This window comes from Aricia agestis, chromosome 8 (assembly GCF_905147365.1).
Source record: "Aricia agestis chromosome 8, ilAriAges1.1, whole genome shotgun sequence".
Classification (NCBI taxonomy): Eukaryota; Metazoa; Arthropoda; class Insecta; order Lepidoptera; family Lycaenidae; genus Aricia; species Aricia agestis.
Genome location: NC_056413.1, coordinates 7,068,379 through 7,095,933, shown reverse-complemented (window position 1 = coordinate 7,095,933; position 27,555 = coordinate 7,068,379). Strand labels below are relative to the sequence as shown.

Genomic DNA, 27,555 nt, shown 5'->3' with positions numbered 1-27,555 from the left:
GAACATTCAAATTTAATTTTTAATTAATTGCATGTCAGCATTAGTTGATTTATATTCCCATTCCCATAGACATAGACACACTCGATACACTCACACTAAAGACAACGCGTATAACGTGCATGTGTTGGTGAGATCAATAAGTCCCTAGTTTTATCGGCCCCGGTTGAAGGACATTTGCTATGACGTCAGAGGATCATATTGATTTTCGCCGATTCCACCTTCTACGAGCTTTGTCAGCCTGGTATCTAAGTATGCCGAGAAAAGCCGATCTCGGAAAATTTCATCGGGCGCCTCAAGTGGAAAACCGTTTTTTTTCGTGGAATCTCTCGGAAGAAAAACTACTTGTTGGTTTCTTTACCCGTCTTTATATCTGATTTGTTTCTTACTACGCACAACTATAGCAGCTATTATTCTAAGTGTATTGCATTGTTTTCGAAGGAAGCACGAGGCGGACGTGGGAATTATGGCGCTGTCGATTGCTCATAGTCATACGGTGTCATTTGGGATCTCGCCCACACGTGCGGCCGGCGGGCGGCGAGCGCCGTCGTCGATAACCCGGAGTTAATCTGCGCGACACCTCCCCGCGAGCATAGTCGCCTGGTGCCTCCGGCTTTGTTTATCCGAAACTTTATCCGGTTTATCCGGGCGTAAGTCCGGGTGACGATGGATTACCGCGGTTTAGTACTGCTCCTGCTCGGGTCGGTCGAATGTTACACCCAAAACGGATATTACTTCGAGAACCACAAGTACTGCGATGATCTGTCGCCGTACTACGGGGATATCAACTTGGAGCAGATATCCGGGGTCTGGTACGGCGTGGAGAAGATCCCACACGCGAAGGGAGAGTACAAGATAGAACATACCCGGGAATGCTTTTATATCGACATCAAGGAGCTCTACATACAGGTTTGCTAATCCTTTAAAACTATGTTTGAAGTAACGAGATTTTCCAGGCAGTGTACTTTTAGAAAGTAAGTAATATCAATTGAATTAATCTGAATACTGCAAGACAAAAATTTTAAAAATACTTATATAGTTGTTAAATTTCATATTATGTGTTGATTATATTATGTTATCTTATGTCTAATTAATATAGTGCTAAAATAAAAAAAATAAAAGATTTGAATAAGATTGCTACTTGCAGTTTAAAAAGTTTTTCTTAAACATTTGCAGATATCGCCCAATTTTACTGTGCCTAGTTTGTAAATTTATTTACTTCTTACTTATATTTTCCTCTTACATATTATTTTAAAATCAGCATAAACAAATGACACACATAGTGCAATCGCCCCATATAATTCACAATTAACGTAAGTACAGGTACAGGATGCACGGGGGTCGCGGAGTCAATTAGCCTATCAGAAGTGTCAGTTGCTTCTCATCACATAAGTGTACGCTCGTTTATTGGCCTACTATTATTAAATAAATAATCTGTTAATAATAATATGATAGTGATAATAACAATGTATCTACTGTCTGTGGTCAGCGGTTCTAACGTGAACTATTGTCCTAACTTGCATCCGACCCACGATTTTGACGAGGAGTCCCTCCTAGGGATGTGGTATATCCGGGAATATGTGTTCCACAAGGAGAACACCACTAGGACCGACTATAACCCCTACTGCCCCGTCATACACTTGAGGAAGTTCGAAGATTATGTTAGAGGAAATATGTTAATGCACAAGGAGTTTGTAAGTTTAAAACTTAATAAAAATTTGCTTTTTGTTTTAACCATTACAAAAATGTTTTTAAAGTTTGAAAGTATTTCTTTGCACAAGTTATTCAATCTTTGTATTTCTTCTTGTAATATTTTTTATTCTTTTACTTGGCTCGGTATTTCTTTCCCTTTGAAAATGTTTATCAAACGTCATCACTTCAAGTGTTATTATTAATAAGTCATAAACGACTGATTTTCCAACCAAATCTAAGATTGTTTGGTTTAAAAATTGTGAAATATAATTCTACCCATCTACGTTAATCTCTATCACTAGAACAGTATAAATAAAACAAAAAAAATCAATCCATACCGCAAACTATCAAAATGGGACTTATAGCCCCGACTTGAGGCCATTTGAACATTTGCCTCATATCAATTGAATACGTCTATGATTAAACTATTCAAAACTATTCCCTGTTACGTATAGTCGTAGACAGCTAAGAAACTAAAATGCAAGAAACCCAAGTAATGTGCGACAGCCGACATGGCTTTAAATGAACGTGGGCGGGGGCGCTGCTGGTAAAGGAGAACTGTCAAAAATGGCGTTTTTATATGATGGCAGCGTTAGTTCCTTTTTTCGCCACGATCATTTAAAGCCTTGTCGAGCTTTTCGCCATTTTAAAATTTTCAAATTTCGAACTTCTTTTTTTAGCCAACACCAGCAACGCCGTACCCGCCGCTGGCCAACTCGCCGTACGTGAACCGGGCTTACGGCCTGCAGGAGCCCTACCGCATCAGACACTTCGTGCTGGAGTGGCACGAGGGGCTCTGGCAGGACGACTACCACATCAAGGTCAACACCTCGCATAAAGGTTTCTGGCCGACCGATGTGCCTGATAAATGTAAGTATAGTTAAACGTCAAATTGTTGGTATCTACTTGAAGAGTTAATACCTTTTTTAACCGACTTCCAAAAAAGAGGTAATAAGTTACTAATCAGTAAAAGTTTTCCTCATTCTTAAACTTAATGCAAAATTATATTAAGTACTTATTTCTGTAGCATATATTACCAGATCTTAGAACTCAATTTTTAACGTTGCTTACCCTTCCGAGTCGGAAGTTCCCACGTACAAAACCGGGAAATCTCAGTGGGGAATCCCGGTTTTTACGAGAACAGATCTTCTTAACGGGGACATAGGGAGCGGAGTTCCCCGCACTTACTGGGAGCGCAGAACCGCGTTAGAGATGTCAATTTATTCTGAAGTATAACTACAGGCTGCTACGGGGAGGCTAGTCCCCCGCTAGTTTATTTATAGTTAATTCGGTAAACTTAAAGTTTAGACTCATTCATTTTCAATGTACTCTTCTAAATATTAGCATTTTTTTTAGTTCCTAATAATTTTTTTCTTTTTCTAGCGGTCGACAAAATGTACCGGTTTTTCGGCGGCGTCATCCAAGTCCTGAAAGTTTCGACGAATCACCTGGTTCTGAACTTTTGTATGAGGCTGCCACACTCCCAGCTGTTTAGTGTGGTTCTATCCAGAAACGAGAACCAGCTCACGCCAGAAGACCTGGCCAGCATCCACAACGTCTTCTCAATAAAGAACTTATCAACATCAGCGCTCAAAAGAGTGTGCGAAAATTCTGCGACTTTCATACAAATATCGAGTCTTATGCTAGTAATAAGTTTTGTAGTAAGCTGGTATCGTTAATGAATATTGACTGATGTAAATTATTTAATATATATATATAGGTACATAATATATTTTTATACATACCTAATGTGCTTCCTGATGAATTTATGTAACGTTTTATACGATAATAAAATTTACAATATTTTTAAATGTTCTTTTATTTTATAGAAGAAAGTAAACAATTTGTATAATCATTATAATCAATATCCCGATTATGTGATTATTGCAGTTAATTAAACCGTACATTTTGTAGCGATAAATACTATGTCCTTTCCCGGAACTCAAACTATCTCCATACCAAATTTCATCAAAATCGTTTTAGTGGTTTAAGCGTAGAGAGGTAACAGACATACAGCATACTTATCCATTTATAATATTAACTGTAAGGATTGTACAATTATGGAAATACACCTTTGCCAACTAATATAATATTATATTCTGTGCCTTTGCCTTAAGGCTGCACTATTGCAAAATTCTCTCGCTGCGAATTAGGTATTTGCGCTACTTTCTATGTTTTTTTTTAAAACTAACACTAACTAATAAAATAACACTAAGTAAATATTATTATTGCGTAATAAGTAATAGGTAGTTACTTTTTTTTAAGTTCATCTATGTGGATAATGTTAGGTAAATCTAGCGTTAAAACAGTTCTTCGTGCCCAATGTAATGGGGATTGTCCATTTTTTTAATTTTGCTCATTACAAAAACATTTCGAGGAATAAGATCAGTGATCGTTTTTCTGTATATAAACGAAAAAAATATCTACCCATTAGTTACTTATATTTTTGAACAAATATGTTTAACCTTAGTTTGACCTTCAATGGCGTTAAATTAGCAATAAATTCGACCAACATTACGTTTCGAACTTTTGGTAGGCTTCTCGTATCAGCTTTCACATAATGAGAACTTGCATTTGACGAACCAGCCATTATAAATAAGATTGAAAGGAAAAAACATACTGCAGAGGTCAATTATTGGCCGCCGATGATGACGTCAGAGCGGAACTTTAAAAATTTATTGAGTAAAAACTAGCCAATGAATTTCAAAATTATTTAATTTATATTCTTAAAATACCCTATTTTAACGAAAAAAAATATAAAAAGTACATGTGATTTTTTTTGGACAATTCCCATTTCGAGTTGTGTTTGTGCGTTTAGTTAATGGCAATAAATAATTAATTTACAAATCTGTTCAGCGCATAATGAGCTCAACATTCTCGTCTTCAAAATGCGCTAACTTAACATTATCCACCTAAATGAACTTAAAAAAATAACTAGCTATTACTTATATTATACGCAATAATAATATTACGTGTTATTTTATTAGTAAGTGTTAGTTTGTCCAAAAAAATTATACAAAGTTGCACAAATAATTCGCAGCGAGTGAATTTTGCAAGACTGCAGCCTCCTTGTAAGTGTGATGGAACATGGAATGACATGATATGCAGTATGTGTGTTATGAGTTGTAAGTTGTAACAGACATCGATTAAGTTAATATGGTGTTTGTGATTGATCGATGATGAAATAATTTGAATGCATTATGCAAAGATCTACACAAGGATGAATGCTTGTTGCATTTTAATTGAATAAATCGATTTATATTCAGAAGTCATAACACAAAAATTGTTTATTATGAATAGTTATAGACTATAGTTAAGTTTTAAAAAATAATAATAATAATCTATTTAACCGTACGTTTTTACCAATACATCTCAAAGCTTTGTAAGCTTAAACTTTACCTAGGTCTATTAGTAATTGGGGTAAAAAGTAGCGTAAATTGTGAGCACTTAACTACTATCCTGCCCATCAAAATCAGAAGTATTTGTGTCTGTTCGTTACCTCTTTACATTTAAACTGTTGAACCAGGGAAAATTACATAGGATATTTTTCATCCCTGAAAACTTATGGTTTCCTCGCGACAAAAGAATTTGCGCGCATAGAAATTGCTGATTTGCATTAAAGTTTCGGGCAACATCATTATGTAACCAATTTCATAATAATTATTAATTAATTCATAATTATTATTGTAGTAGTAGTTTCATTATTCCGTAGTTTCATTATTCTATAGTGATGTAGGAGGATAGCTGTAAGGAGTACGGACGTTTAATACGCTAATACCTAATTATCCCGAATCATGCTGCATACTGCGCAGTGCACCTGATCGACTAATTACCGTTCCGAGCTTCACATTCCCGACGGAACCCTGCCAGTCATGTTGCCTCTCCTGCTGCCGGCCTTCGTGCTCGGAGTCCAGGGCCTGTGTGGGGACTCAGTCCGCTGGTCGCACGACGTCCAGATTGAGGACGTGTTCGGGGTGTGGTACGGTGTTGGTTACACCCAGCATAACCCAGATCTCACTAATAGGCCTAACGAGGTGGGCTGCGTAACCCTGTACATCACGGACGACGTAGGTGCTGATTGGATAGACTGGTCTGTAAGTAATCGGCTTAATTTGTACACGGAATTATATCACGCACGCTATGTTATGATTGTATAATATAATTATATATTATGCATTTGCATGATCGGTTGATGATGTGTATTATGTATATGATGCTTCAAATTAATATGCAAAAATAATTTTCAATGTCTGTTGCATGTATAATGTTGTTTACATACTGTTACGGCAACGAATGCAGACTTGGTTGAAAATATTTGCACAAGATCAGATACTTATGTTTGGGAGCGCGCGATTTTCAGCTCATGATCGGTCGACTTATTGAATAGTACCCACTTCATTTTTTCCTACCTATAATAAATGCCTAATCGTATGCTATAATTCCGTAGATACCCAGAGGGAACTACTCTGACGAGAGCTGGCGGTCATACAAGAGTAACCCATGGTCAGGGAACACTCTAGCTGGCTCCTGGTTTGATATTCCACTTAATAGAAGAAGGAGACAGACTGAGAGGAAAGTGCAGGTTCTATGGGATGAGGACGGACATACGTTACGACAGACATATACTTATTATACGGAGGAGCCGGGGTTTTGGACTGAGGATGTCGTCCGTCCTTGGGAGAAACTAATGATGTCTAGGGGATTGGGTATGTAATTAATCATTCTTGTATATGAATAGCTGGCCAGTAATTATATACTCGACTGAGCCAGCAGGAGGGTTATATTTTCGAGATTATAATATAATACCTATACATATTTACGTAAAAGTAATTACTAATTATAAATTATTATATTGTGTTATTTTTATTTATAGTTATGAACATAAGCATAGTGTTAGCCAGTGACTACATAAAAAAATAATAATTTCAGAGGTCTGGTACCCCGACGACCCGCCCCGGCACCCCGACGTGATAAAAATCCTGAAGCTGACACCGCACACGCTAATACTGAACCACTGCTCGGAAGTGGGGAACGGGGGGATCTTCTCCCTCATCCTCCGCCGGACTCCGTCCAGGGTGCAGCGGTGGGAGTGGTACCAGTACCAGAGGCAGTTCAACCACTTCGACCTGCCCCGCGTGTATAGACAGTTCGCTATTTGTTCCGGAAATGTTAGGTGTTGTTTAAATATGGTACTATACGCTGTCGCCATTTTGATTTTGTATTATTGTAAAATTGAATAAAGTTGGTTGTTACATAATGGGTTTTATTGCCGACCTGATTTTATTACCATCAGACATTTCAGTTAATCGGAGTGAAATAATTACTGGTACAGAATAACTCAGTAGTAAATTTTAATAAAATCCATAAGATCTTTGTATTCCCAACAAGGGTTCTACTAAACCCAGGTAGGTAGGTTTTTTCAGCAAATCATTTTATTTCTACCTTAGAAACATCTTTACGTAAGCTGCAGATACCAAATTCTAATTATATATTTTAAAGTAGATTTTTAATGTTATTTACGTCACAATCTTTAACCAATATCACATAAAATCCCTCCTAGACATGCTCTCGAGTCTCGACTACAATCTCAAGGTTTCATCTTGTAAATGGCTCTTGTCAATATAATATGGTGCCGTTAAGTTGCTGTGTTCAGTGAAAAGAGAGACGGTCTTACTACAAAAGATTTAAACTCCTGTTGAACAGTTGATTAGAGAAAAATTCACTACGAAATGGTCTCAAACTACTGTTCAACAGATGTTTAATCTTTTGTGGTAAGACGGAGAATGTTTCAAATGTTTTCGTACCCGAAACTAAGCTGAAGTCGGTATAGGATAGAAGCTTATAGGTGATAACGATGGTATTGAACAGTCGCTAAGCTTAAATAAAAAAAAATGTTCGTGTAATGTATGTGATTAATGAATAAAATATTTGTTTTAATCTAATTTGATATATTAATAAATAATAATGTATGGCTAGTATGTACCCATTTTAATTCTTAAATCAATTAGGGCACTTATAATAATCAGCCAAGTGCGAGTTGGATTCGCGCACGAAAGGTTCCGTACCACTACAGAGCAAAAATAAGAAAAATATGAGTGTTTTTGTATCCCTTAATTATTATTTTTTTTTAATTTTATTATGAATTATTAATATACAAATAAAACTGACGAACATTTCAGGTGGCCTGTCGTCATCATTAATAACGAGCAAAAAACGTTAAGAAAATCACGTTTGTTGTACGGCAGCCCCCCTTAAATATTAAATTTATTTTGTTTTAAGTATTTGTTGTTATAAACGGCAACAGAAATACATAATGTGAAAATTTCAACTCTCTGGCTATCAGAATATAGGAGACAGACGGACAGACATCGAAGTCTCAGTAATATGGTCCCGTTTTCACCCTTTGGGTACGGACTACGGAACCCTAAAAACAGACTGTTTTACAGCTTCATTCGCTTACTTTTCGTCAAAGCTACATTATAAGTTATAACTAAGCTAAGTAAATAGGTATAAATTTTATTGTTTGGCAAAAATACCTAGTTAAGTACAGCAGCATCAACTCATGTCCATAAAGTTAATACTTATACCTACCTATTGTTATTTGTTACAAGGAGTTTTAAAAAATCTAAATTGTGTACAAACAAAACACTCACAGACTATTGTCATAGGAGTAGGACAAAATGTCATTGACATACAAAAAGTCCCCCGCTCACAGGCAAGACGCGTGAACACAGACCACAGCGACCGCTCATGTTGACAAGGTACCGCGCGAAGTTGGCGCGAGTCGCCGAGCAACGTACCGACGGGGGACGGGGCAGGGACGCGACGGAGCGGGGACGAGACTTTAGTCCGCGTCGAGCATTTACTCCGTACTCATGTCGCTCGAAATCGACTGTTTGAAGCTGATAGCAGCTGTTAGGGAACGGACTCCCTTGTACGATTTGAACACGAGAGAGCATAATGATCGAGTTCATAAGAAGCAGTTGTGGATCGAAGTATGCAAGGAGGTTTTTACTCCTGCAGTATGGGAGTCGCTATCTGTTGACGCTCAAGGACGTAACGGTGAGTGTTATCTGTTTTGTTACAAACATGCCACGAGTCGTGAGTCTTACGACTATTTTGTTTCCAATGATTTTCGGCGTCGGTTGTATCATCCAATATTTTGACATACTTACATATTTTGTAATGTTTAATAGATACTTACATAACATAATTAAAATTCATAATATTATTTCAATTATCCTTGGTGCGAAAAATCTAAATAATAAAATAACAAAAAAAGGATATGGACGAACAGTCTATAGACGGACCCAATTTTATAATAAAAAAAAAAAAAAAAAAAAAAAAATTGATACTTACATTTATTTTCTCACACATACATTAATATTATTATTAATAGGTTGGTTATAACTTTTTAACTTATATAGCCACAAGTAATACGTTTTATTTTGTACCTATAATCGTCAATCTACAATCTACATAGGTTTCATGATTAAATACTTACCTATTATGACAATTAAATTATTGTACTTACATAAAACAAAATATACTTATTGTGGTTTTGTTACCCTATCTATAAAGTATAAAGGTCGGAGGACATGTAGCAAAATAATATGCTAAATCAGCGTAGGATATTACAATTATAATAATTAATTATTGTTTTTGTTAAGTATGTACTTACTATATAATTTGTATGAGTTTGTATGCCACCATTTAAGTTACTATTGTTTGACACTCTAGGGGCGCCACGCTTGTTGATCCCAATCCAACCTAAATAACAGGTTGTTACTTTTCAGGTTTCCGTACCCAAAAGGTGAAAACGGGACCCTATTACTAAGACTTCGATGTCTGTCCGTCTGTCTGTCTCCAGGCTGTAACTCAAGAACTGCTATACTTAGCTAGACTTCTGAAATTTGGTCAGACTGTGTATTTCTGTTGCCGCTATAACAACAAATACTAAAAATAAAATAAATATTTAAGGGGGGCACCCATACAACAAACGTGATTTTTTTCGACCTTTTTTGCTCTATATCAATAATATCAACAGACTTGAATTTTTCACAAACTCCTTTAATTATGTGTACTTTAATATTTAATTATAATATTAAATTAATTTAAAAATGTAAGGCGGGCTCCCATACAAAAACACTATTTTTGGCCTATTATTCCTCTATAACGGTACGGAACCCTTCGGGCTTCGTGCGCGAGTCCGACTCGCACTTGGCCGATTTTTTCTATTCTACTACGAAATACGAATAGAAAAAGTAATAAAAACTTATATATTCATCAGACAGTCAGCTGTCTGCTCCCGTAAGACTTTAATTCTCGAAAGACTTCCCTCTTACTAGTTTTTTCCGCAGCGTATACCTAAGTGGTCAAGGACCAAGGTCCTATCTTTGCCTGTCATAATGACTGCTCCAACGTGCCAAACAAAGACAAGCAGTATCATAATTAATTGTTGTATAAAATATACTACCTGTTTGACCATCGGTATTCGATAAAACACGAATAAAATTACATTTTCTAAAAATGATTCCTAGCTAGATCGATTTATCGCCCCGAAACCCCCTATATACTAAATTTATATATTAGTATATATTAGTATTATTAGTAAGTACTATTATATTTTGATATTAGCTATATGTGAGATCAAAAATTATTCGATGTATTTTATTGTTTGCAGAAATAGAAGTACAGAAGAGGTGGATAAACTTGAGACATTGCTTTAGAAGAGACGTTAAAAAGCAGAAGTCGTTGCCGCCCGAGGAACGTGACAGGAAAAGAAGAAAATATATTTACTCCGATGAACTTGCATTTATCTTGCCCTTTCTTAAAAACGAAAATGAGTCTGAACCGAGCGAACCGAGAGCTTATGGTGACGATGTTGTCATCGATGCCAACAAGTTGATACCTGCGGTCAAAACACGACCTCCTATATACGACGCGACTATGAAAGAGTATTCTGATCTTGATTTGAAGAAAACTCTATGGGACGAGGTGTGTAGGGAGGTTTTTACTCCTACAGCTTGGGAATCGCTGTCAGAAAAGGAGCAAGCTTCACACTGTAAGTATTATTTGAGACGTTTATTAAAAATAATAGTGTTATTAAAAGGTTCATAAAAGGAAGACTTACTTTAACCTTGAGGTGCTAATTAATAATAATAATTTATCAATTACTAGCGACCCGCCCCGGGTAACGGGTATAAAATATATAGCCACTGAAAAAATGATTACAATCGAAAGCCTATGATCCTTCACGTGGTCTACCTACTTGTTATCTGTGCTAAATAACATAAAAATTGCTCCAGTAGTTCGCGAGATAAGCCCTTTCAAATAATTTCCCCCGTTTTTTCCACTTTCTCCTAATTAGTATTAGCGTGATGAATGTCAATAAATTGGCTATCTAACACTGAAAGAATTTTTCAAATCGGACCAGTAGTTCCTGAGATTAGCGCGATCAAGTTAGCCCTTTCAAATAATTTTCCCCGTTTTTTCCACATTTTCCTCTATTTCTTCGCTCCTATTAGTCTTAACGTGATAAAATATAGCCTTCCTCGATAAATGGGCTATCTAACACTAAAATAATCATCAAAATCCGTTGCGTAGTTTTAAAGATTAAAGCGAACAAAGGGACATGAGGGAAAAAAGCGACTTTGTTTTATAATATGTATAGATATAGATATAGATATTTAAATCTATGGCTCCGGTGTGCGAATAACTTAGATCGCTCGGCGAAACTGCCCTCGCTCGCTAAATAGACGTAGAAATTGAGTACTTAGGGGAAGGTGGGGTAAAATGATCCCCTTAAGGGAAAAATCTTAAGTATGGCTATAATTGAAGGAAAAATCGCAACATTTATATAGCTGGATGTAGTGAATTTACCAAACTTCGTGATAGAATACTTATTTTTTATCATATGTACGTACTTTTTTTGTACTAGAGGTTTTCGTAAAAGTTTAACTAAAGGATCATTTTATACACCCCTATGTATAAAATGATCCCTTGAGTTGGGGTAAAATAATCCCAGAGATAATGTTTATTATTGATAACCAAATAAGCATATAAGTAAGAAACACGCATCTTTTAGTTTATTAGCAAGTTTTTTAGGCTTCGGTAGCCAAAGGATAAAAAGGGGAGCAAAGATCTTACTGTCTGTCGGTTTATCGGTCCGTCTCAAGGCAAAACACGATAGTTGTGACTTCTGAAATCGAAATCTTTGATAATATATTTGTTCTTTAATAATAAAATTAAAATAAAATAACAATTTCATCAAAAGCAAAATATTCGCCAATTTCTACTTTATATCCAGGGATCATTTTATACACACAAATAGGGATCATTTCACCCCATATACCAAATTCCAAGAAATCGATCAAAACACAACCATCAAATAATAATAATAATAATAATAAAATTAAAGCCATTAATACCTACGCCATACCCATTCTAACATACTCATTCGGTATCATTAAATGGACAGACACAGAACTTGAAACCCTTAATACCACAACGCGAATGCTATGCTATAAGCGTAATATCCACCACATCCACTCAGCAGTCGAAAGGTTTACACTGAAACGAAAATTGGGAGGCCGTGGTATCATCGATATAAAAAATTTACACTACAGCCAAATAGATAATCTCAGAACATATTTCCTAAATAAAGCTAAAACAAGTCAATTACATAAAGCAATAGCAAATCTCCCCCATAAAGGCACACCTCTCCAGCTAAACAATGACCTATTTAATGTAAAGCACAAGATATTAAAAGACGCTGATAAAATACAGAAATGGAAAAGCAAAGCGCTGCATGGTAAATATCCTCATCATCTCGAACAAGACCATGTAGACCAAATTGCCTCATGCAGCTGGTTAACCCGAGGCAATATCTATTCTGAAACGGAGGGCTTTCTAATAGCGATTCAAGATCAAATAATAAAGACACGCAATTATTCGAAATATATTCTCAAAGAGTCAATAGATACAGATAAATGTAGATTATGCCATCTTACTACCGAAACTATAGATCATATTACCGGGGGATGCAGCGCACTGGCCAATAAGGGATACACACACCGACATGACAACGCAGCTAAACACATTCACCAACTACTAGCCATTAAATACAAACTCATCGATTCACACACCCCATACTATAAATACAAACCTCAAAACGTTCTTGAAAATAGCAATGTAAGACTCTATTGGGATCGTGACATAGTCACTGACCGTACCATTCTCAGCAATAGACCAGACATAACACTAACAATTAAACCTGAAAAAACAACTTACCTGATAGATATCGCCGTCATAAACACCAACAATCTAAAACAAAAACACAACACTCGCCGATGAAATTAAACAAATGTGGCACCAAGAGGCTGTAAAAATTATCCCCATCATCATTTCCTCTACTGGAGTAATACCGAAGACCCTCGCCGCATCTCTGAAAACTCTAGACCTTCATAAAAACACTTATATCCAAATGCAAAAATCTATCATCATCGATACATGCTCATTAGTTCGCCGTTTTCTAAACCCATCCTCATCTTTCCTTACACCCCAATCATAATACACCTTTATCATGAACCAGGTTACTTGGCTTCTGCCCGTGCCTGAGTCATCTCCCCGGCAAGAAGCCGAGACTACTCTTCTTTTTCATAATAATAATAATAATAATAATCTTTATTTTCTCCTCACAATACAAGTTCAAGTAGTAATATTAACAGAATTTTTGACAGTCAGGTGAAATTGTAAGGAGCTGGTGTCCATTTTGGTCATGCCTGTATTACAGATCACCAGGTCCTCACCCCAAGGAACATTTTAGTTATTTAGGTTAGATTCTAGTTTACAATCATGTTACAGCATTATGAGAAGATAAAATATTTTAAAAATATATCTGTTTTTAACAAAAGTAAATTAAATCAGTACAATAATAAATGCCCTTTAAAACATAAGTGTGTGTGTGTGTGTGCTTGCGTGCTTGTGAATGTATGTATGTGTGTGTGTGCGTGTGTGTCTGTCTGTCTGTGCGTGCGCGCGTGTGTGTGTGTATGTGTGTATGTGTGTTTGTGTGTGTGTGCGTGTGTGTGTGCCTGTGTATGTCAGTGTGTGCGATGTGCATACATCAATGCGAGGGTCTGAACGTGGATGGATGGATGCAATGGAAGTTAGTGAAGTAAGTTTTCCGTAGGACCGTATTCCAAATTTTGTAGCCATTGACTCACTACAGACTTACATTTGTGTTTTGTCAAGGGGTAAATTTTTAGACACTTATTGATTTTATTATATAAATAACAACCCTGGTAATCGAAGAAGCGTTGAGCGAATGAGGTATTGCATTGTGGTAAGTTAAAAACTCTATATTTTCTGCGCCGTATTGCCGTTATATTAGTTAAATACCACGTGGGTTGATCTAAAACTGTTTAAATATTAGGTAACTGCTATTAATACCCTATAACAAAATAACATTGAAATAAACACGAATTCGTAAAAAGTTATGAAAGTCCAAAAACAGGCTTAATTTAGATCAGAGCGACACTTTTTAAAAAAAATTTAATAAAATTTCGCCAAACGCTCTGATCGCCATGATACTATAAGTAGTTGCCACTTATAGTATCATGGCGATCAGAGCGTTATGGGCAACCCGTTTCACGTGCATTTGGAAAGATGCCTCTGGTTTAATCTGATTTAAGGGGAGGGATCATTTGACCCGTAGGGATCGTTTTACCTCACATTCCCCTACCTACTGTATGTAGGTAGTAGGTACCATTCCCCGTTCCATTTTGTCCCGAAGTCGTGTGTGGCTTATACGATTAATCTCTTGTCATTAATATTCATTACATTAATTTCAGTACATGAAGTACGGAAAAAGTGGGTTAATCTGAGACATTGCTTCCGACGAGACATCATGACCCAGATAAAGATGGAGTCCGAAGGGAAAAAAAAGAAAAGGAAATATATTTACTACGACGAACTTTCGTTTCTGCTGCCTTTTTACACGCACAACGAAAGCGAGACCATATATCTCGAAAACGACGCTGCAGCATCAGCGGACAGCAGTACAGATGTGTCGGATAATGAGGAGGGAAGGAAAGAGAAATACAGTACATTCCCTGAAGATACAGACGATAGTCAAAATCCACTTTCCCAAGACTCAGAGAAGGAAAAAGAAAGCAGCGACGAATTGTTTCTAAGATCTTTGGTCCCGTACGTGAACGAAATCCCCGAGGATAAAAAGTTGCAATTCAGGATAGAAATTATAAAATTATTTTTAAATTTCAAGCAATCGTTACAGTACGGTCCGGTATTGAGTAATATTCAAAGCTTGAAACTCAAGCACTCCACTGACTAGAAAGTTCAATTGAATAAAGTTTTTCGGTACCTATTCGATTGAAGAGTTTTAGTCAAACCAGTGTAGTTACTCCTAGGTAATACAACGTAAAGGCTACATTTTGCCATACTGTGATCTGTGAGGTGTGTTTGAACTTTGAAGACTGAACCCAAAATCCAAATCTCAATGTTGAATGAGTTTAACAATGATATAATTTAAATTTATGTCAATGAGAAAGTGATCTTATAATTCGTTATATAACATGAAGCTTTTAGGTTTAGGTTAGGATTTAGTTGCTGTTTTTCCACTGAATCTTATTCACATGCCCTGTTAATAGGTACCTAATAGTTAATATCCATTTAAAATATAAATTTCTGACAATGAAACATACGAATCAATACCAAACGAATGCTAAAGTTAGGTACAGTCCGATACCGATCCAGTGGATGCGCAACTTTAAACTGTTAAATGCTATGAATAAAGCGTTTAAATTTAAACTGTCTTATTCCATTTATGAAAAGGACCCGAATAAAGTATGTACTCAACTCAACACCATAACCTGTTCAGTGTTCATCCTGATTAAAACTAAGAGGCATTTCGGATTATTCCATAGGTAAAGTACTTATAATTTTTTAACCATCTTAGAATTTAATCTCGCAATATGCCACTATTTACTTTAATCGTCATTTAATGCTCGTTGACATGGCTCTTGGATTCAGGTATAAGCGGAACATGACTGATTAATTGTTAGGAGTCAATAATGTCCAAGTCATTAAGGAGTCTTGATTATGACGGATGAGGACGAGGTAATTAGGGTAAATCCTGTAGACGTGACCTTTTAATTGCGGGCCGCGAATATTACATCAGCGGTGAGTGAGGATGTGCCCTGTGACACAGACGAGGTTAAGACAGACAACTAGACAGGAACTCTCGAATTACAATTACTACTAATTAACCTATGGTGGATGTGTGTTTGGGTGATGATGAAATGCCTTGGGAAAAGTCTACGTTCCACGCCACCTCTGCCTTTGATACCTTGACTACGATTTTGTATGCTAAGTAATTTGATGGAGGTATTTAGACTGATGAATAGGGAAAACACTTTTTAATAAGTTTGAGAAATACTAGGTCTCTTACTATGAGTTATGACTTATGACACATGTTGTAGGTTCCTGTGTATGTACACGATGTCGGCCTGCGGTCAGTCCGACCGGATCGATCGGCCCTTAAGGCGAGGATAAACCCCAATTTGTTATTCCGTTACTCCCGTTTTACCTAGTTCCAATATAATAACGAAGTGTTAAAAATATGAGATATAAAGCACAATATTTAAAATACCTTAAACCATAAACATTTTAATAAAACGTAATACTTCGGCTGTAATTAATTTACAAACTCACCACCGAAAAAACTCTATTTCATCAAAATATAAGTATTAACTAGGATAATTATACATTTTATTTGAATAAATTGTTAGTAAATCTATATTAAAAGTTCTTTAACCGAACAATTTTGTTTCTTAATATTTATTTCCAAAGATATTTAAAAAAAACATGAAAAATAGAGAAAATCCGCCGGAGTAGTTACAGTTTTATGCTAAGCTAAAATGAATCTTATTGCGATGCGTATACGCTTGGTCTTTGGTTGTGTGCAAGGTTATCGTTTTTGATTGAGATTAATCCCCGCCTTAATAGGAGAGCTATCTGTAGCGAAGACTGAATCTTCTTTAAAGGAAACCCTAGCCAGTATATTAGCTATTAAGTAGGGATTTGGATGATTGGATGACAAACATCAAAATGTAACACGCAAGTAAAGCGGAAAGCCGTAGGGAATAGAGGAGCACGTTCAGTCGTGCGCGTTTTTTGCGCGTGCGGATTCAGCTCGCGTGTTTTCCCAAAGGCTACAGCAGAAAATGCGCTAACGTCCACGACTGAACGCGCAAGTTAAAAAAAAAATCCACAGCCGAACATATAACCTCCTCCTTTTTGGAAGTCGGTTAACAAAATAAAGTGATAATGCTTTAGTGTACGTATTAGTCCCCTGTGTCTCTTATAATTAATAATAATTAAAATAATAATCATTAAAATAAGTGAACTCGACTAAAATAATATAGTCGAGTTCACTGTGAAAGTAGCAGTATGAAAGATTAACTTTTTAATCTTTTGTATCAGCAAAGTCATGACGCTGGGGCGCAAAAGTTCGATAATAATGATATATTTAAGAGGATACACCAGGGGCGAGAGAAATTGAAGATAGGTATTTGAAAATGTATTGCTGTCTCACCAATCTCAACTTGAGATTCTCAAGTCTCCCACCGCAGAGCGCGATAGAGACAACACGACAAAAGTTCTAATAAAAGAACAGAAAATCTTCGATTCGTTGTCCGCTGATTCCTTCTCCAAAACTTAACCGATTTAAGTACCTTTTTCATTAATAATTAAAGCAAGGCTTTAGCTGTGTTCTTATGTTTTACTTTTTTGTATATTTTAGCCAGATTTGTTTTCTGGGTGTTTGAACACAGAGGAAAATCTGGCCATTTTTTGGGTTTTTGGACATTCTTATCTTTTTTAATATGAAAAAAAAGAAAACATAGGGACATGCTAATAGTGGCCATAGATATTCAGGAAAAAAAAAATCATATCTCTACCGGCATTATCCAGGGAGGAAACAGGGATAACTTTTGTATGGAAAAACGGCGGTGTGGACTCCTCCTAATATTGTCGTCGCTAAAATTATTGTAAACTTGATTAAGCCCATGTCTCGACTCGAACCGCTCAAATCATCATTGAGAGAAGCTGATCTCAGCAAAAAGGTAGTAAATGATAATTTTATTTATTGTGTTAATCTTCTGCGCGACAACTTTATTGATAAGTAGAGAGTAGAGACTAATAAAAAATTAAGTAACTTTCTGTAGGTAGTGATTGCAATTTTGTGATTATTATTCACGGTTACCAAAATAACATCTATGTGCTACAATAGGTAACTATATAACAATATAATAATATCTTCTATTGAATAATAAACAAAATAGAGAGAGCTTACTTTCCATTAAAAAAATTATGTCACAGTTAAGCAATCCCCTGATATTAGAGTACTTTATGACTTGCACGTCTTTGCCTGTGGGTCGCGGTAGGCAAGGAGTTAATTAGTTTACATCTCAGTCTCATAGCGGCCGCCACACGCCACCGGCCACATCCAGGCTTGTCACGCGACATTCTCGCCGACAAAAAACGACGAAGAAAGTTCCCCAAAAATGTTCTCATTCCTGTGCCTTCTATTTCTCTGTTCCAACGCGGACAGTGCGACCTACCAGCGCTACGGGGAGTCCACACAGTATCCGAGCTATACGACAAACGCCAACCTCTACAATCAAAACCAGTATGGATACAAATCAAGCTATGGGAGTGATATCGCGCAGTTTCCGGAAGCGACCAGGTACCCGAATTATAAGCCCGGATACTCGACTACGAAGCCCGACAGTAGCTTGCAGTCCGGGTTTCCCCCGAGCTACAATAGCCGGGTAACCCCTGGGTACGGTTTCGGGCAGAGCTACGGCTACGGGCAGAACACTGGCAGCTACGGGCAGAACACTGGTAGCTACGGGTCCAACTATGGCTCGGGGTACAACCAGGACTACTCTCAGACCTACGGCCAGGGGTACACCTCGTACGAGACCCCTTTCATGAAGTACAACCGCGATTACTGCGTGAACAGGTCCCCTCAGACCGGGATCTGGGTGGACAGCCTCAAGGGGATGTGGTACGGGGTGGAGTTTATCCAGCATCTCGCTGGAGACGCGAGGGTGGACTACGTGCAGAGCTGCATCGTGGTACACATCTCGGAGCCCTTGGACAGGGTATGTTTGTTTTTATTTGCTTTTTCTGATACTCTGCCTAATTGTTTTTTTTTCTGTCCCCTTTACGTAATACTTTGGTCAAGTTCCCAATATTTTTGTGCGCTACAGTAAGTAAGCATTTAATTTAAATTAATAAGTAGTCTTTTGCGCCTTTTTGTTCTTCAGTTTCCTGATCTTAGTTACGAATGAAATATAATTTTCTATAGGCGCTAATCTATAAAAATACTTTATGGCAATAATTCCGCAACTATGATTGCCATTTCATATCATACGGGGCAATGGCTATTTAATTTAAAGACAGCAGGCGTAGACAGCAAGATACAGTACACCAAAAACAGTTCTTGTATAAATTATCAAAATGTTGAATAATCGCAACATTTTCAACCTGCTACAAAAACAAAGGAGTAAGTAAAAAAGTTTTACGTGTCTGTTCTTCTTTTTTTTTTTTATTAATGGCTCCTGTGTGAGTTGCCAGTATCAGGGTGTTTTGGCAAAGACTTTACTTTATGAGATGGCTTTATGAAGAAACAAGGTTACGGTATGATGAGACGCGTACGGTGACTGTTGAAAAATACGTGTCTGTTTGTGGTATCCTACCTCCTAAACAGATGAAGTTTTAAGTTATTGCCTATGTTTTTTTTGACAGTTGACATGCTCATTAGTAGCTTAATTTGATCAAAATCAGCTCGTTTGAAAGTTCTGGTTTTCTTAAAAATTTCAATTTTTTTATGGTACTTAAATAGTCACTTCACTAATCCAATAAATGAATTCACTGTGACCGCATTCTCAACTTTTTGCAAGCATAAGCGTACGGCGTACCTAATATTATGCAGAAAATATAGTTGAAGAACTTCTGCAATAAATTAAAGATTCATTATTTAGGCTTATTTCTAAATTATAATATTATTACAAATTTAACCGAGGATGTATTTAAAGTAAAACATGATCGAAGTTCAATCGCCAATTTGTTGTGAATTGGTTAACAATGTCAATTAGTGCGCTGTGCGCACGTCTGGAGTATTGCAACCGATTCTGCTCCTAGTTGTAGACCTAAAAACATTTCCAGCTTCTAGGTTCAGGGTTCCTAGGCCAAAACATAAAGCTGGAATATTAATCAGAGTTAAAGTTAGCCCTGGGTTAAGGCCATCCCCCGAGCAAACGACCTTGACCATACATTTGACGCGTTGCCGAGGTCGCACAAAAATCCTATTTTTTTACTTATATATTAGTTCAAAATTGATCTAAAAAAATTCAAATCCCTGAATATGTAGTTAATGAAATTGTCTATCTATCGTCGTGTGTTTCAAAAAAACATTAAGGAGATGCTGAAAGTATATGCTTCAATTTTAATAAATTGGAATTACTTTGAAAGCTAATATATCATGAGTATAATAAACAAAAATAGGAAATTAATAACGGGGAGAGGAATGTTAATATACTGAAGATTATTGCTGTATTTTTATTATAACTTTGTAGCTTTCAAATTATGAGTTTATAAGGCTCTAAATACGGTAAATTACGGCATCTTCGTAGGGGGACCGCCTTAAGGCTTAAGCATCATATTGTTATCTCTTTCATAAATACGAAGAATGAGAGAGCTATAACTTTATAACATTTAATTTCAATCCAAGGTTTACTTTTATCTAGGTAGGTGAAAAGGCCTTAGTTGCATCAAATTTGTTTCTATCAGCTTGATTTTGTTACATAACGACTCTCATACTTCATAAGTATCCTTCCACTTTCCTTCGAGATTTATTATCATGTAATCATCTAGCTGTCAATTGTCGAAATATCGACTTATGATTTTGGCAGTCTATGTATGTAAGTAAGTATGTCTAGAAGTAGTACGATGGTCAATGATGTTCTACTTATACATATAGGTATGTTACGTCCATACTATTTTCCGGCTAAAATCTCTTCCGAAAAATTTTCAAATTCAAAATTGCAGACATTGACAAATTTGACAGATATTAAGTGAAACAAAAGATACGAAAAACCATTTACATAAAAGAGACAGTTCTATTTTCAAACGTCGAATCGTATCGCTGTCTCTTTCTTCGCCTGAGCTATGACGAAAATTCGATTTTTTCCAGATTGTTCGAAAAAAATAATTGAAAATGTAAATAATCGAGGTATTTATTGCAATCAAGACATGTGGTAAGAGATTCCATGTGTTTTGTTTACTTTCAAGTCATAATTGGTACATTTTCGAAACACGCACATCGTCATTTTCAATTTATTTAGGTAAGACAAGACGCGGCACGTTCGTGACTGCGCTCGATGCAGACTAAACAACAGACGGTCCAATTGGGCCGTATTTGAAGCTTCTCAACGCGCACGGTAGTAACATATCTGGTTTGAGTATTTCATCATTGACGATGGTAAAAACATTTGGTGATATTGACGAATGTCATTCCTGCGATACTCCCGTGTGCATTAGTCCACGACTTATCCCGTTATAAACAAACGCTGACTTCACGCATCGATACAGTTCAATAGTTTAAAAATAGTAGATCAGATAGATGATGATGTCAGAAAATTTCGAGCAGCGCGGAGCCTCTGAACGTTCCTAAGGCTAAGGGTCAAACGATGATATCGGCCGGAGTGAGTCAGGAGCGCGCGCGCGCCGACTGCGCCTCAGTCAGCCGCAGTGTTTACACAAGTGCAAGACGAAAAATATACTCCTCACCGCGGTAATATGTAAACGAAATAAATTCCAAATATGAAAACGCAGCGCGAACTTTTTGGCTTGCTTTCTATTTTTTTTTTAATTTTGTCGACGCGAGGGGAAGCGGTTTTGAATTCGACGGACCAAAATGCTACGGTGTTCTGCGAGAGGTACCACGAGTACGATAGTTTCGACATCAGGTCGGTGCTGGGCCGGTGGCAGGTGGTGGAACTATACACGCACTTGAGCCGGGAGGGACTTAAGACCTTCGAGAGCTGCCCCAAAGCAACACTGTGGGAGTCCGATGATTTTCCGCAGTCAACTTACGGGGTAGGTTATGTCCATTATTCGTCTCACTACGCAACATACATACTATATGTATGATTATACCTTTCTAGACGTTTTGGAAATGTTGTCTGCGACTTGATTTCACCGAAGTTCGATTATCGCGTTAAAAAAAATTACGGTTTTTCCGGGATCATTGCTATCCCATGGCCTTTGCGAAAAGCCTATGTATCTGCATACGTGCTGCATACCAAAATTTATCATAATGTTAGCGGAATGTGACGAGGTACTTCCCCATTTAATATTAGTGTGAATTTATTAGATTTTTTAAATTATTATTATTATTATTAATTTCTTTGATCACTCCTGTTCGTCTCATCTGAGTTCTCATCACTTTAACTTTTTTGCATTTTCTTTGGCACCAAACAGTTTATATTAAGTATAATATAGTACCACAATAGACTGACATGATGATGTAGCTCAACTTGACATTATTTCACAAGAGCATGCTGGGCTCGGTTGACCTTTTCGTATTGCGATGCTTAATTTATCGCGTTAAAAAAAATTACGGTTTTTCCGGGATCATTGCTATCCCATGGCCTTTGCGAAAAGCCTATGTATCTGCATACGTGCCGCATACCAAAATTTATCATAATGTTAGCGGAATGTGACGAGGTACTTCCCCATTTAATACTTATTAATAGTGTGAATTTATTAGATTTTTTAAATTATTATTATTATTATTAATTTCTTTGATCACTCCTGTTCGTCTCATCTGAGTTCTCATCACTTTAACTTTTTTGCATTTTCATATTCTATACACCCTGTATAGTTAGCACCTCCATGTTTAGGTATTCGACGAAAACATCTCCACATTGGAAAATGATAACTGTGAGAACCAGAAATCTCGTTGAGATATGGATTAACAAGATAATAATTTGCATTTAATACGATCATAATAGCGACAATAGATTAAGGTTATGTTTCCGGCAAGAATTTTTACATAACCAAATAAAATTCAAGGTTTACCAACACAATTTAATCTATGTCTTGTTCCAGAGGATGTGTAAATTACCACTACTAAACTCACCTAGCGACATCCATACTCTAAATATAAATAAAACCGAAAGTGTCTATGTTTGTCTATAAGTCTGTCTGTTATTTTGTTACGCTCAAAACGCCGAACCGATTTGAATGGATACGGAGGCAGCTGAGGCACTTTAGGTCCCGAGGGCATCTAAGGATAGATTATATTGCGGCAAAATGTACAGTTAGCACGTGATTAATGAGATTTAAGCGACGAAGTTGCGGGCAACACCCACTGATAATACACTAGCTAAAAGCCGAGCTTTGTGAGGGCTCGAGTCGTTTTTCTGCGTGGTAATAATCTTTAAGGCATTTTTTTCTAATATTTTAATAGTAAACAAACCTTGACTGACCGATGATAACACATCTTATATAAAAAATATTACTATGTTAAAGCACAAATCAATAGGCGTGATAGTTTTTCCGTAAAGTGTACCACAAAAAAAATCTACAAGCCGAACATATAACCTCCTCGTTTTTTGGAAGTCGGTTAAAAAGTGCTCAGGTTGTGGGATATACTATAGGTGATAAATGTTTAATCTGGTTCCGGACGATACGCACTTTCGCAGTTCGCATCGCATTTCAATTGAATATTTAGGTCATTTGATCAATAATAATATTTTCAGAGCGCATTTTCAACACATGTGGAGCATGCACCTCGCGAATAGTCATACAAACAGCACACAGACGGTCACAATCTAAACACACTGCTTCAATTGGGCAATCAATATTTAAGGCTGTCGTGAGGCAACTGTTGTTAAACAGTTAGGCATTTACACTAGCCACGCTAACTAGAACATGTACGTTGGGACTAGGAGGATGTATTTGGCGGTGTTCGACCGAAACTTTGGATTTGGCAGTTCTGTCGGGAAGAACAAAAGTTTGGTAAATTCCTCTGGTTTACGACCAATTCACGGCTGAAGGCCCATAAAAGAAATACTGTTCCTGGAGCTGGTGTTATTCCGAAATTCTTGAATATTTTACGATCAATAAAATATTCAATATTAACATTATCAAATCATAAATTCATAAATCTAAAATTGTAATTCGTAGTAAGAAGTAAATCTGCGGTGAACCAACCTGGTTTTATGTATTTAACTCATAATCATAAATTGTGTTCATGATATAATTACAAAAATAAGTTATTAACAGATAACACAGGATGTATGTAATCTAATTATGATAATTCGGGGAAGTCCCCATCTTGTTTGTCATTTTATTCGCACTTTCCGGTAGTCCCCTCCTGCCCTACATGCAAAACGCACAACGCGATGTTAAAAATGGATAATAGATAACATTTACATAACTATTTATTAAATGCAACTTTACTATCAAGGTTGAAACATTAGTTATTTGGTGTCGATTTTGATGCGAATAAACACATTTTCCCAAACATTTCTAGATAAGATACTATTATGTTGCCTATACTTACACGAGTTACGACAAGTTCTCGGAATATAATTTCAACTACTCTAAAATTGCACGAAAATTGTACAGTCAAATAAACCTTATATTTTGGCACTTCCGCAACCACGGTACCTATATATTAGTGAGTCATAATTGGCCAATTACCAGGTCATCACATGGAGATGGGCGATGGCCATAGGTACAACCGTAATTGTCGTGACCCGGTGTACCCACGTTCCTGACTCACACTGGGTTAATTAATATTGCCCATTTAGCTGGCCGATTAAAATATTTCAATCGTACGCTACTAGCAATAGTTGAAGACGAATGAAAATAATGATCTTAATGTTGTTGATTATGAGGATGGTGTTTTTACTGATGAAGTTGATGATGTTCACACATATTATGCTGATAATGATGGTGTTACTGTTGTTGATGATAATATTGTATCGTGGGAATCTCAGACACAATAGATTTTCAATTGTTATGCGACAGCCGGCTGCCGCTTGGGGATTGATGGATGATGATTAAGTAATGAAAAAAAACATAATGATTTTCCAGCCGTCAACGGAGACGCAGCTGATAATGATGATCATAACGATAATTTCACTGTTGTTGATAATACTGATATTTATGCTGATGATGATGATCTTCATAATGTTGATGTTCCAGCCATCTACGGAGACGCAGCTGTTCCACGTGCAGCACCTGCACGCGAAGTTCCGCCAGGAGTACCGGCAGCTGCGGCTACTGTGGGACGAGGCGGGACAGACCATAGAATACAGTCTCTACTTCCGCAACGACTCCGCTGGTTACTGGCAGGCGTTTAATGGACAGAATGGTGAGTCCAAAATATATTCAACATAAAATTATTGTTACTTTCGACAGTCCACAGAGGTGCAAGGGTTTTATCACAGCGCTTGGTGAGCGGTTTTAGGGCGGAACGGGAACGCAGCGAATACATTGCGGACATAGTAAAAGGAGGGGAAGTAAGTTAAGTATAGTTAGTGCCTTTGTATGAAGATAACTTACTTCCCCTCTTTTTACTTTTTTTTTTTAATGAAATAAGGGGGCAAACGAGCAAACGGGTCACCTGATGGAAAGCAACTTCCATCGCCCATGGACACTCGCAGCATCAGAAGAGCTGCAAGTGCGTTGCCGACCTTTTAAGAGGGAATAGGGTAATAGGGGAGGGTAGGGAAGGGAAGGGAAGGGAATAGTTGAGGGTAGGGAAGGGAATAGGATAGGGGTTAAGGGATTGGGCCTCCGGTAAACTCACTCACTCGGCGAAACACAGCGCAAGCGCTGTTTCACGCCGGCCGTCGAGCCGGCCCATTCGTGCCGAAGCATGGCTCTCCCACGTATATGTCACGTCACTATGTTGCGGACGTGCAAAGACGTGCAAATCAGGACGCGCAGCGGGATAGCAACGATGAAAACGTTGCATCCGTGGTTGGAGTTGCCAATCCCCAGCAAAATGTGGAACGGCATATCTCGGCATTCAAATGGGTCACGGTTTTAATATTTATTGTCCTGTAAAGTATGACCAAATCTAAAGTGCTAAATGTATAAAATTCATTACAAATAATACTACCCTTTAGCCAAGACGTTTTTTATTGCTTCTTTATAGAATGACCGATCAATGGAATTGACCACAGAGAATTGACATAAATATTACAGGAGTCGAATGTCGACTTTATTTTATCGAACGCTTATCTCAATTTCACACATTTTGATCGGCCATATAATAAAGTATGTAGGTATAAAAATATGTAGGTATAAAGAAAATAAAGAAAACGATTTAGCTAAAGGCCCCCTTATAAATAAATATGTACCTACGTAATTTTGTATGGATTCTTAAAGTGTTAACTGTAAGTCAGCTTCCTAATATTTTTACGAGCTAACTCCAAACATATTATTTCAGGGACCTTGACGACAAAGTCGGCCTACCAGCAGTTCAGTGGAACCGTCCAGGTTCTGAAGGCAGTCAACGACCATCTCCTTCTGAACTTCTGCCAAGAGGGAACCCCCACTTCTCCGGCCCAGCTCTACTCTGTTCTCTTCTCGAGGGATGCGGGGAGGATGGCCAGATGGGAGATTGACGCTGTACACGCTCTGTTACAAAACAAGAAGTTGTCTGTGGCCTCTCGAAGAATGGTCTGCGGAAATGGCGCGGGAAAAATTGTCCAGAATCTATCCTACTTGTTAATTTCTTATTTAATATCCTATCTCATTAAATCTTCATAATGTTGGCAAAAATTAAAATACCTCGGATTTATAAGGTACTATTAGTTGGTTTGAATAATTAGTGGTTAAAGATTTCAGAATTGATTTTTTTGTGCGTAAATTATGTCTGTCGTAAGTAGCAAACGAAATGAGGAAGTATTCATGAACCAAAAATAATGAGTAAGGTCGACATTTTACATTAGGTATTATTATTCCAAGGACATTGATGAGAATGAAACTATTTCTTAATTTGCATAATCATAAGATTTAACAGCTGAAATACAAAAATATACTTATTTATTTATTATTTACACATTAGTACCTATTGTAATACTTGTGTGTATGGTCAATGTGAAGACTCCACGGAAAAACAAGGAATGTCCAAAATTGATTAATTTATTTAAAACAATATACAGTGTTTATAGTTTCAAAGTTATTTTTCTTGTAGTTATTATAGGTATAGAAGTTAGGCGGACGATAATGTTAAAAGTTTCAAAGCCAAGTCTAATTAAGAATTTAGTTTGATTTTGAAAAAAAAAGATGGCTTCCGAAAAAGTTTTTTGCCGAGTAGTTTTCATAAGTTACGATAAAACTGACTGATATTGTTAAAGTCCTGAATATTGTGTTGTACACAATAGATTAACTATAATATTAGGCTCATAAGTGACACAAAAACCCTTAACCCTTAAAGCACCAAAAATATAATAGGTATTTATAATAATACGAGCTTTTGCCCGCGGCTTCGCTCGCGTTAAGAAGTATTATATACAAACTTTCATCCCCTATTTGAACTCCTTGGGGTTGGAATTTATCAAAATCCTTTCTTAGCGGATGCCTACGTAATAAGTCTCATAACATCTAACTGCATGCCAAATTTCAGCTCGATTCATCCAGTGGTTTGGGCTGTGCGTTGATAGATCACTATGTCAATCAGTCAGTCACCTTTGAGTTTTATATACATATACTACATATACTATATATATATATATATATATATATATATAT

At 36.9% G+C, this 27,555-nt stretch overlaps 4 protein-coding genes across 5 annotated transcripts; all 4 read left to right on the top strand.

Annotated features, from left to right (window-relative positions):
• The first annotated feature begins 491 nt into the window (after positions 1–491).
• LOC121729892 lies at positions 492–3,475 on the top strand. Of its 2 annotated transcripts, none has more exons than XM_042118582.1 (3): positions 492–906; positions 2,370–2,559; positions 3,073–3,468. In XM_042118582.1, the coding sequence occupies exons 1-3, from the start codon at positions 664–666 to the stop codon at positions 3,366–3,368; spliced, it is 729 nt and encodes a 242-aa protein (XP_041974516.1). In that variant the 5' UTR covers positions 492–663; the 3' UTR covers positions 3,369–3,468. The 2 variants fall into 2 exon arrangements, with proteins under 2 accessions (XP_041974516.1, XP_041974515.1); XM_042118581.1 differs by lacking the exon at positions 492–906 and adding an exon at positions 1,383–1,691 and having other exon boundaries at positions 3,073–3,475.
• A 1,943-nt stretch (positions 3,476–5,418) lies between these two features.
• On the top strand, positions 5,419–6,941 carry LOC121729432. Its single transcript, XM_042117945.1, has 3 exons — positions 5,419–5,783; positions 6,137–6,395; positions 6,619–6,941. The coding sequence occupies exons 1-3, from the start codon at positions 5,562–5,564 to the stop codon at positions 6,927–6,929; spliced, it is 792 nt and encodes a 263-aa protein (XP_041973879.1). The 5' UTR covers positions 5,419–5,561; the 3' UTR covers positions 6,930–6,941.
• A 1,585-nt stretch (positions 6,942–8,526) lies between these two features.
• On the top strand, positions 8,527–15,544 carry LOC121729634. The gene is made up of 3 exons (XM_042118206.1): positions 8,527–8,751; positions 10,373–10,753; positions 14,544–15,544. Exons 1-3 carry the CDS (start codon positions 8,565–8,567, stop codon positions 15,041–15,043), a joined length of 1,068 nt encoding a protein of 355 aa, XP_041974140.1. The 5' UTR covers positions 8,527–8,564; the 3' UTR covers positions 15,044–15,544.
• Positions 15,545–18,196: 2,652 nt separating this feature from the next.
• On the top strand, positions 18,197–26,612 carry LOC121729633. Its single transcript, XM_042118205.1, has 3 exons — positions 18,197–18,878; positions 24,997–25,165; positions 26,249–26,612. Exons 1-3 carry the CDS (start codon positions 18,276–18,278, stop codon positions 26,569–26,571), a joined length of 1,095 nt encoding a protein of 364 aa, XP_041974139.1. The 5' UTR covers positions 18,197–18,275; the 3' UTR covers positions 26,572–26,612.
• The last annotated feature ends 943 nt before the right edge of the window (positions 26,613–27,555 follow it).